Source organism: Nerophis ophidion, linkage group LG01 (assembly GCF_033978795.1).
Source record: "Nerophis ophidion isolate RoL-2023_Sa linkage group LG01, RoL_Noph_v1.0, whole genome shotgun sequence".
Lineage (NCBI taxonomy): Eukaryota > Metazoa > Chordata > Actinopteri > Syngnathiformes > Syngnathidae > Nerophis > Nerophis ophidion.
Window position 1 is genome coordinate 48,527,818 of NC_084611.1, and position 9,275 is coordinate 48,537,092.

Sequence of the window (9,275 nt, forward strand, 5' to 3'; positions counted from 1 at the left end):
GGCCGGCTACCGTTCAGACCGAGGTGAGTTGTGTTCTCCGGTCCTGACTTGACTGGATCACCCGTCATCGTCCTATCCCGCCTCCCCCTCCCCCTGCAGGACCAGTACCAGTTCTGCTACCGGGCCAGTCTGGAGTACCTGGGGAGCTTCGATCACTATGCAACATAAAGCCAGTCCGTCATAGCACGCCCCACCTGGTCGGGTCTAGGCTGTGAGGAGAGCGCCGGCACCCGCAGAGTGAAGGTGTTCTTCGCACCTCCAACTGAGCCTTAGCAACCTGTTTGACAACGGGCTATCCGCCCAAACACCTCCATCGGTCACTCTACTCCGCCTGGTCGGTCTCGATCAGAATCTACTTGTCTTTGTTTCAGTGCTGTCAGAGGGCACTCAGGTGGAGGTGTGGAACTCATCACCTCGTCACCGCCAGCGTAGCATCACCGACCTTGATAGGGCGTCACACCACTTTGGTTCTCCAAGGCCTCCATCACACGGACCGGACTGGGAGCGCCTGAAGAGCCTGAACACAGTGTCAAGGACACCTCCTTTTCAAATGTGCTTTGGGGGACACCGACTCTTGTTTTCCAGGGACTGAAGAAGATCTTGGTGTCCCCGGCACCGGGTCATGTCACGCTTCACACCCAGACCGAGGAGTTCTTCGAGAAGCACCGGCCTCACCGCAAACACAAACACTTTTTCTTCACAGGAGGACAAAAAGTGTGCTCTCTTCAAGTTCGTGTTGTCTTTTTTTACGTTTTTGATGTCATCAAAATGTTGTTTTTTTTACGCCCAAAGGTCTTTTTGGGAGAAAACGGTTGAGCGTTTTTTTGTTTTTTATTTGTGAAAGCACCACAATGAAGTCACTCTTCTCACGTATTTGCATGAGCAACTTTGAACTGCACACACCTGACAGGTGCTTGATGGAGAACACTCCGTTAGGGTTCAGTCTTAGGGTTCCGGGTTGGGGTCAAGCTTACAGTTCAGTGTTAGGGTTCAGGGTTACAGTTCAGTCTTAGGGTTCAGGGTTCCAGGTTGGGGTCATGGTTACAGTTCAGGCTTAGAGTTCAGGGTTCCGGGTTTGGGTCAAGCTTACAGTTCAGTGTTAGGGTTCCAGGTTTCGGTCAAGCTTACAGTTCAGTGTTAGTTTTCAGGGTTGGGGCCAAGGTTAGAGTTCAGTGTTAGGGTTCAGGGTTAGGGCTAGAGTTACAGTTCAGTGTTAGGGTTCAGGGTCTGGGTCAAGGTTACAGTTCAGTGTTAGGGTTCAAGGTTGGGGCCAAGGTTACAGCTCAGTGTTAGGGTTCAGGGTTGGGGCCAAGGTTACAGTTCAGTGTTAGGGTTCAGGGTTGGGGCCAAAGTTACAGTTCAGTGTTAGGGTTCAGGGTTGGGGCCAAGGATACAGTTCAGTGTTAGGGTTCAGTGTAGGGTTCAGAGTTAGGGCTAAGGTTGAAGTTAAGTGTTAGGGTTCAAGGTTGGGGCCAAAATTACAGTTCAGTGTAGGGTTCAGAGTTAGATGTTCAGGGTTGGGGTCAAGGTTTCAGTTCAGTGTTTGGTCCTCAGAGTTGGTATCCAGGTTACAGTTCAGGTTACAGACTTCAGTTTTAGGGTTCAGTGGCAGGATCAGGATTCTATTTAAGGTGGATCTAAGACCGGGGTGTCCAAACGTCTTCCACTGGTAAATCTAAGCATGCGGCGGCCATTTTGATGTTTTTCTTTTTCAAAATGTTATCTTTAGGGTTCCCCTGAAGTTTGGTCCCAGGGACCCAGAAGGGTCTCAGTCATAAAAAAAGTTACAAATAAGTCTTACACACTTTTATATTTAACACTTAAGTCTACTGCTCAACTTCAGATCTATCTAGATGTTTTAGTCATGTTTTATGCCATGTTTGTAGAAGAAAGCCATGTTTATTCATGGCACAAACAAAAATTTGCAACATTTTCCTGAAAAACAAATTTCAAGTGAAATGATTTGGGATTATCAAAATGAATACTTGACTATCTGCTCGTCATCATGACTTCTGCTTTTAAAGTTAGCCAGTAAAAAGTACAGCATGTAAAATTCGAAAACTTTCCTCTGCAAATTGTGTAACGAGACTATTTTATGTTAATATTCATGTTTATTTGCCGTTTCAAGGGGCCCTTAACTGCAGTGTGGCCCTCAATGAAAAGGAGTTGGACACCCCTGCTTTAGGCCTAGAGTTCAAAGTTCATCGTCAGGGTTGGGAGTTAGATCTATGATCTAGGGTAAGGTAAGCTATTCAACTGGTAGCTCAGGGGCCCGAGAAAGACATTGTATGGGCCCCCCGAGGTCAGTTCAGAACCATTTTTACTGCAAGTCGCTACAAACACTGCAGGCTCCTGTGGGAACTTGGACAAAACATAAACACGTTGGCATGTCCTTGCGTTGACATTTGACCTTGCCAGCAAACACAGAAGACTGGGGGCCAAACTTGTGCTTTACAAAACCGAGGCGTTACTCAAGGCTCCTCTGTAAGTCCTCTCCTTTTTTGTTTTTTCTTTGTAATGTGAATTGTGTCCATCAATTGTTGCTATAGTTTGTTTACTTCACCTGCACTCGGTGGGCATACTAGTGGTGTTCCTCAATGTTCCATTTTAGGTCCTCTCCTTTTTGTTGTTTGTTTACTTCACCTGCACTCGGTGGGCATACTAATGGTTTTCTTCAAGGTTCCATTTTAGGTCCTCTCCTTTTATTTGTTTGTCTACCATAGTTTGATTACTTCACCTGCACTCAGTAGTACTAGTGGCATTCCTCAAAGTTCCATTTTAGGTCCTCTCCTTTTTGTTGTTTGTTTACCATAGTTTGTTTACTTCACATGCACTCGGTGGTTCTAGTGGTGTTGCTCAAGGTTCCATTTTAGGTACTCTCCTTTCTGTTGTTTGTTTACCATAGTTTGTTTACTTCACATGCACTCGGTGGTTTTAGTGGTGTTGCTCAAGGTACCATTTTAGGTCCTCTCCTTTTTGTTGTTTGTTTACTTCACCTGCACTCGGTGGGCATACTAGTGGTGTTCCTCAATGTTCCATTTTAGGTCCTCTCCTTTTTGTTGTTTGTTTACTTCACCTGCACTCGGTGGGCATACTAGTGGTGTTCCTCAAGGTTCCATTTTAGGTCCTCTCCTTTTATTTGTTTGTCTACCATAGTTTGATTACTTCACCTGCACTCAGTAGTACTAGTGGCATTCCTCAAAGTTCCATTTTAGGTCCTCTCCTTTTTGTTGTTTACTTCAGCTGCACTAATTGGTACTAGTGGTGTTCCTCAAGGTTCCATTTTAGGTCCTCTCCTTTTTGTTGTTTGTTTACCATAGTTTACTTCACCTGCACTCGGTTGGCATACTAGTGGTGTTCCTCGAAGTTCCATTTTAGGTCCTCTCTTTTTTATTGTTTGTTTACTTCACCTGCACTCAGTGGTCATACTAGTGGTGTTCCTCAAGGTTACATTTTAGGTCATCTCTTTTTTTGTTGTCTGGGTCACCAGAAAGTTCAGTTCTAAAAACTTGTGAGGGACTCACATTTTTGCAGCAGACTCTTAAAACCACTTAAGTGCTGTCATAAAAATAATCTTTTCAAGAGCTTGTTTGCAAAAGGTCATTAAAAACAGGAAAAGCGCCAGAATAAGTCGACCCAAATCAAAAGTCCACTGTAGGGGACGCTGGTTCTCCAGAATATGCAAAATAAGACTATTAGTGAAGGAAGAAGTTTGGCCCCCGGTCCTTAGCTTTTATGACAGCGTGGCCCCCATTTCCATCCATTCATTTTCTACCGCTTATTCCCTTTTGGGGTCGTGGGGGGCGCTGGCGCCTATCTCAGCTGCAATCGGGCGGAAGGCGGTGTACACCCTAGACAAGTCGCCACCTCATTTGAATATCCCGGAACTGGGGTTAGGGTTTGGGGCTTGTGGTTAGGTTCAGGTTAGGTCTGTGTTGAATTCAGGGTTGAGGTTAGGGTTAGGTTAGGTTTAATTTAGGTTCAGGTTAGGTCCGGGCTCAGGTTTAAGGTAAAAATGTAAGTTTGTGTTGTTTTGCCACAAAGTATTAGTGAGTGTGTCCCAAGGAACTTAACAAGAGCCCAAACCACAAATGAGCGGACACTGAAGGAGTGTGTGGGGGATGGGAGTGTTTCGGAATATATTTAAAGTTACACCACCAACAAGAATATTCTCACTGGAATATCCTTCTGTGTGTGATTCAGTGTGCAATAATAATAATAATAATAATAGGTAGATGTATGCTATATAAATTATATATATATATATATATATTTTTTTTTTTTTTGTGTCCACACACTAACTGCAGTCACATGATGAGGATGATGACGATGATGATGATAGTGGTACATCATTTTCTCACCCCACGCCCATATGCCAACACCCCAACATTGTTGTCACGGTAACCAAGGAATGATTGCTACTCCTCTGCAAACATCATGAGATAAATAATTTCCTTTTAGATTTCTAGTGCCTTATATTACACGCCTATTTTATTATTGTCACCTTCTTGTGTGTGTGTTTGTGTGTGGGTGCTTTATTTTGTATTACTGTTGTATTTGTATGAAGGCCTGGTCCCTCATGCTCACCACTCTCACAGGAACGCAGTCATATCCCCTCAAAATAAGACTTTTCAAAGAGATTCAGAAGTATATCTATGACATTTTCCTCTTTTTAGTTCAAACGTTTTATTTACTTTATTTCCTCAAATAGTGGTCAACGCTCTACGTCCATCTCCTCAAATTAAATAATGACCTTTTGTCGCGTATAACAGTAAATCCTACTTCCTTTCACCAAAAAAAAAAAAAAGTAATCTACTTTCTGCCCTTGAGTAAATAAGGTGGACGCTACATGAAAAGATGCAGTAAATCCATCAAAATGAAGTCAGGAGTTTTGCATGCAAGAGTGGATCCCACTTTTTACACCAAAATAAAGTAACGCATTGAATACTTGCTGAAGTTTCAGAAATACATGATTTTGTTAGTCACTGCACAAAGAAATAAGGTAAACTAAACACAAAATTATTTGTTTCTTGCATGCTAGAGTGTATCACACTTCTTACACCAAGATAAAGTAACAAATGGACTACTCACTGCAGTTGCGTGATTAAATGTCCCTTTAGTCACTACATGAGAAAATAAGGTACATTTAAACATAAAAAACTGTTTTCATGGTCACACAAAATAGACAGGATCCCACTTCTTACACCAAAATAGATTCACTAATGGACTACTCACTGCAGTTACAAGATTAATTGCCCCTTTAGTCACTACATGAGGAAATAAGGTCAATCTAAACATGAAAACGTTTTTTTACCATCACACAAAATCCCTTTTTTCTTGCATACAAGGCAGGATCCCATTTCCTACACCAGAATAAATTCCCAAATGGACTACATGAGAAACTAAGGTAGATTTAAACATGAAAACATTCTTTTTACTGTCACACAAAATCACTTTTTTCTTACATACAAGGCAAGATCCCAGTTCTGACACCAAAATAAATTCACAAATGGACTACTCACTGCGGTTACGTAACTAAATGCCCCCTTAGTCACTATATGAGGAAAAAAGGTACATCTAATAATGAAAAAGTTGTTTCATGGTCACACAAATATTTTTTTTTTTTTAAATACAGACATGGATCCTACTTCCTTCACCAAAAAAAAAAAAAGGCCAACCAGTTAACCCTTCGCTGTCCTCTCTTGCCAACATTGTGCTCATGACAAAAGTCTAGGTTCGACTCCAACAGAAGGTGCATCGTAGTCGCGGCGACCCGGGTGTTGTTTGTATGCATGGTACCACTTTGGAGAAGCCCCACCCCCCTGCCCCTGTTGGTCGTACCTGTAATGGGAAGACTTGCACTTTCTCTCTCGTACTATGCACTCGTCTGTTTGTTTGCCCCTCCCCTCTCCCGCTCCGTGAAAGAAACCAAGAAGTTGAAGGTGAAGCGGCTGAAGATGGCCCCTGGTTGTGAATATGTAAATAAGAGAGTTCCAGGAGTCTCACTTGACCAATATATCACAACGTGGCTTTGTCGCACCACAAAAAGAAAACCTTTCACAATAAAAGAGGTGTTCTATTTTAGCCCCTCCCCCTCGTCATGTGGGTGGATGAAGGGTGGCGTTGTATAAAAATTATGTTTTATCTGGATGGCTTCCCTCCAGCTGCTCTGTAAATGTCCACTTTTCTTTCCTTATTCCTTTTTCCGCTCAACAAGTGCTTTTCATTTTCTTCCTTTGGTGGTCGGAAGAAGGAACACACCACTCTGTTGTTTGTCGACACAAGTTTCATTTCTTACCAATAAACTCAAGTGGAATAAAAAAGAGGGAAGGTGTGTCGTGACGTGTCGGCCTTCTTTTTTCAAACGCATAAAAATCCTCTTTTTTTTTCATCTCAAAGGAATGTTCTAACACATAATTTAAATATTTCCATTACAACTCAAAAATCAACAAATTGCAAACTAAAAGAGCAAAACAAACCACCGTATTTTTCCGACCATACAGCGCATTAAAGGAGTCATATTATGATTATTTTTCAAGATGTAAACACTTCCTTGTGGTCTACATAACATGTAAGTTACAAAAGTACCAAAATAAATTCAAAAAATGGACTATTCACTGCAGTTGCATGATTAAATGCCCCCTTAGTCACTATGTGAGGAAATAAGGTACAGCTAAACATTAAAAAAATGTTTTCATAAGCACATAAAATAGGCAGGATCTCACTTCTTGCACCAAAATAGATTCACAAATGGACTACTCACTGCAGTTACATGATTAAATGCCCCCTTAGTCACTATATGAGGAAATAAGGTACATCTAAACATGAAAAGGTTTGTTCTACTGTCACACAGTCTCTCTTTTTACTTGCATACAAGGCAGGATCCCACTTCTTACACCAAAATAGATTCACAAATGGACTACTCACTACAGTAACAAAATTAAATGCCCCCTTAGTCACAATATGAGAAAATAAGGTACATCTATACATGAAAAAACGTTTTTCATGGTCACACAAAATCCCTTTTTTCTTGCAAGCAAGGCAGGATCCCACTTCTTAAACCAATATAAACTCACAAATGGACTACTCTATGCAGTTGCCTGATTAAATGCCCCCTTAGTCACAACATGAGAAAACAAAGCACAACTTAACATTAAAGTTTGTTTTACTGTCACACAGTACCTCTTTTGTCTTGCATACAAGGCAGGATCCCACTTTTTACACCAAAATAGATTCACAAATGGACTACTCACTACAGTTGGATGATTACATGCCCCCTTAGTCACTATATGAAGAAATAAAGTACATCTAAACATAAAAAAAACAATTTTCATGGTTACACAAAATCACTTTTTCCTTGCAAGCAAGGCAGGATCCCACTTCTTACACAAAAATAGATTCACAGATGGACTACTTACTGCAGTTGAATGATTAAATGCCCTCTTAGTCGCTATAAGAGGGAAAAGGGTACAACTAAACATGAAAAAGTTTGTTCTACTGTCACACAGTCTCTCTTTTTACTTGCATACAAGGCAGGATCCCACTTCTTACACCAAAATAGATTCACAAACGGACTACTCACTACAGTTGCATGATTAAAGGCCTACTGAAATGAGATTTTCTTATTCAAACGAGGATAGCAGGTCCATTCTATGTGTCATACTTGATCATTTCGCGATATTGACATATTTTTGCTGAAAGGATTTAGTAGAGAACATCCACGATAAAGTTCCCAACTTTTGGTCGCTAATAAAAAAGCCTTGCCTTTACCGGAAGTTGCAGACGATGTGCGTGTGACGTCACAGGTTGTAGGGCTCCTCACAACCTCACATTGTTTAGATTGTGAGCCACCAGCAGTAAGAGAAATTCGGACCGAGAAAGCGACAATTTCCCAATTAAATTGAGAGAGGATGAAACATTCGTGGATGAGGATATTGATAGTAAAGGACTAGAGAAAAAAAAACAGGTCAGGGCAAGTGAGAGCGATTCAGATGTTTTTAGACACATTTACAAGGATTATTCTGGAAAATCCCTTATCTGATATTGTGTTGCTAGTGTTTTAGTGAGATTAAATAGTACCTGAAGTGGGAGGGGTGCGGCCACGGGTGTATTGACGTCAGAGTCTCTGAGGGGAAGTCACACAGCTGCATGGACGGCGCAAGCTGCGCTGATCTCCGGTAAGAGCGACTTTATACCACAATTTTGTCACCCAAAACTGCCAGTAGACATGTAGTCGGGAACCATGTTCGCTTGACCGCTCTGATCCATAGTAAAGCTTTACCTCCAGGAATTTTAAACAAGGAAACACCGTGTTATTGTGTGGCTAAAGGCTAAAGCTTCCCACCTCCATCTTTCTACTTTGACTTCTCCATTATTAATTGAACAAATTTCAAAAGATTCAGCAACACAGATGTCCAGAATACTGTGTCATTATGTGATTAAAGCAGACTATTTATAGCTTGGATCGGGCTGTAAAATAATGTCCGCTACAACCCGAGACATCAAACGCACGCATCATCATACGCATCATCATTCCGCGACATTAAAAATGAACCTAAAATTTTTGAATGAAGGAAACAGCTGTTCTATATGTGTCCACTGGATGTCGCAATAGCATTTCTGTGTATCTTTGTAGATGATGCTACATACTTAAAAAATAAACTACATGATGTTAGTACATCAGTCAAGGCAAATGATCATACTACATAAATAACATCCTGTAATTTGATTTTGATATCATTTTTTTTATCTTGACAGAGTGAAAATTAACACCAATGAGTTGACTGATGAACATTATCACATAATTTATTCAGAAACTATAAATAACGACAAACACATTATTAACCGCAACATGTTAGTGTAAAATAAACTTAAAAACATTCCGATTTATACATTTGTGCTTGTTCTATTTTTAAACAAAGTAAACAATCCAAAGTTGTCTTTATTTTTAAGTTATTGTGCCGTGATTTTACAAGTCCGGCCCACTTGGGAGTATTTTTCTCCTCCATGTGGCCCCGATCTAAAATTACTTTGACACCCCTGTACTAGAGTATATCCAAAATGTATATGCATTCTCCACAGGACATATGATAACGCAGTAAAATCAAAGTAAATGACGTAAACAAGAAATACACACTTTTGTACACTAATTGTCATGTCCTACACAAAATACGCTGATGGAGAACAAGAAAGATGAATGAAATAAGGTTTGTATAGGTTATAGACCAAAAGGGAATAAAGTAGAAAGGTGTGTCCGACACATATAAAGAGACGTG

The 9,275-nt window shown here is 40.9% G+C and overlaps 1 protein-coding gene across 12 annotated transcripts in view; it reads left to right on the forward strand.

Annotated features, from left to right (window-relative positions):
- Window positions 1-6,336, forward strand: part of LOC133555900 (receptor-type tyrosine-protein phosphatase delta-like) — a 453,427-nt gene extending 447,091 nt beyond the window's left edge. For all 12 annotated transcript variants that reach the window (XM_061905366.1, XM_061905382.1, XM_061905397.1 and 9 more), the window contains 2 exons: window positions 1-23; window positions 100-6,336. The exon at window positions 1-23 is cut by the window's left edge and continues 113 nt beyond it. In XM_061905366.1, the coding sequence (XP_061761350.1) occupies window positions 1-23; window positions 100-168 (92 nt within the window). In that variant the 3' untranslated portion in view covers window positions 169-6,336. The remainder of the gene's footprint in view (window positions 24-99) is intronic.
- The last annotated feature ends 2,939 nt before the right edge of the window (window positions 6,337-9,275 follow it).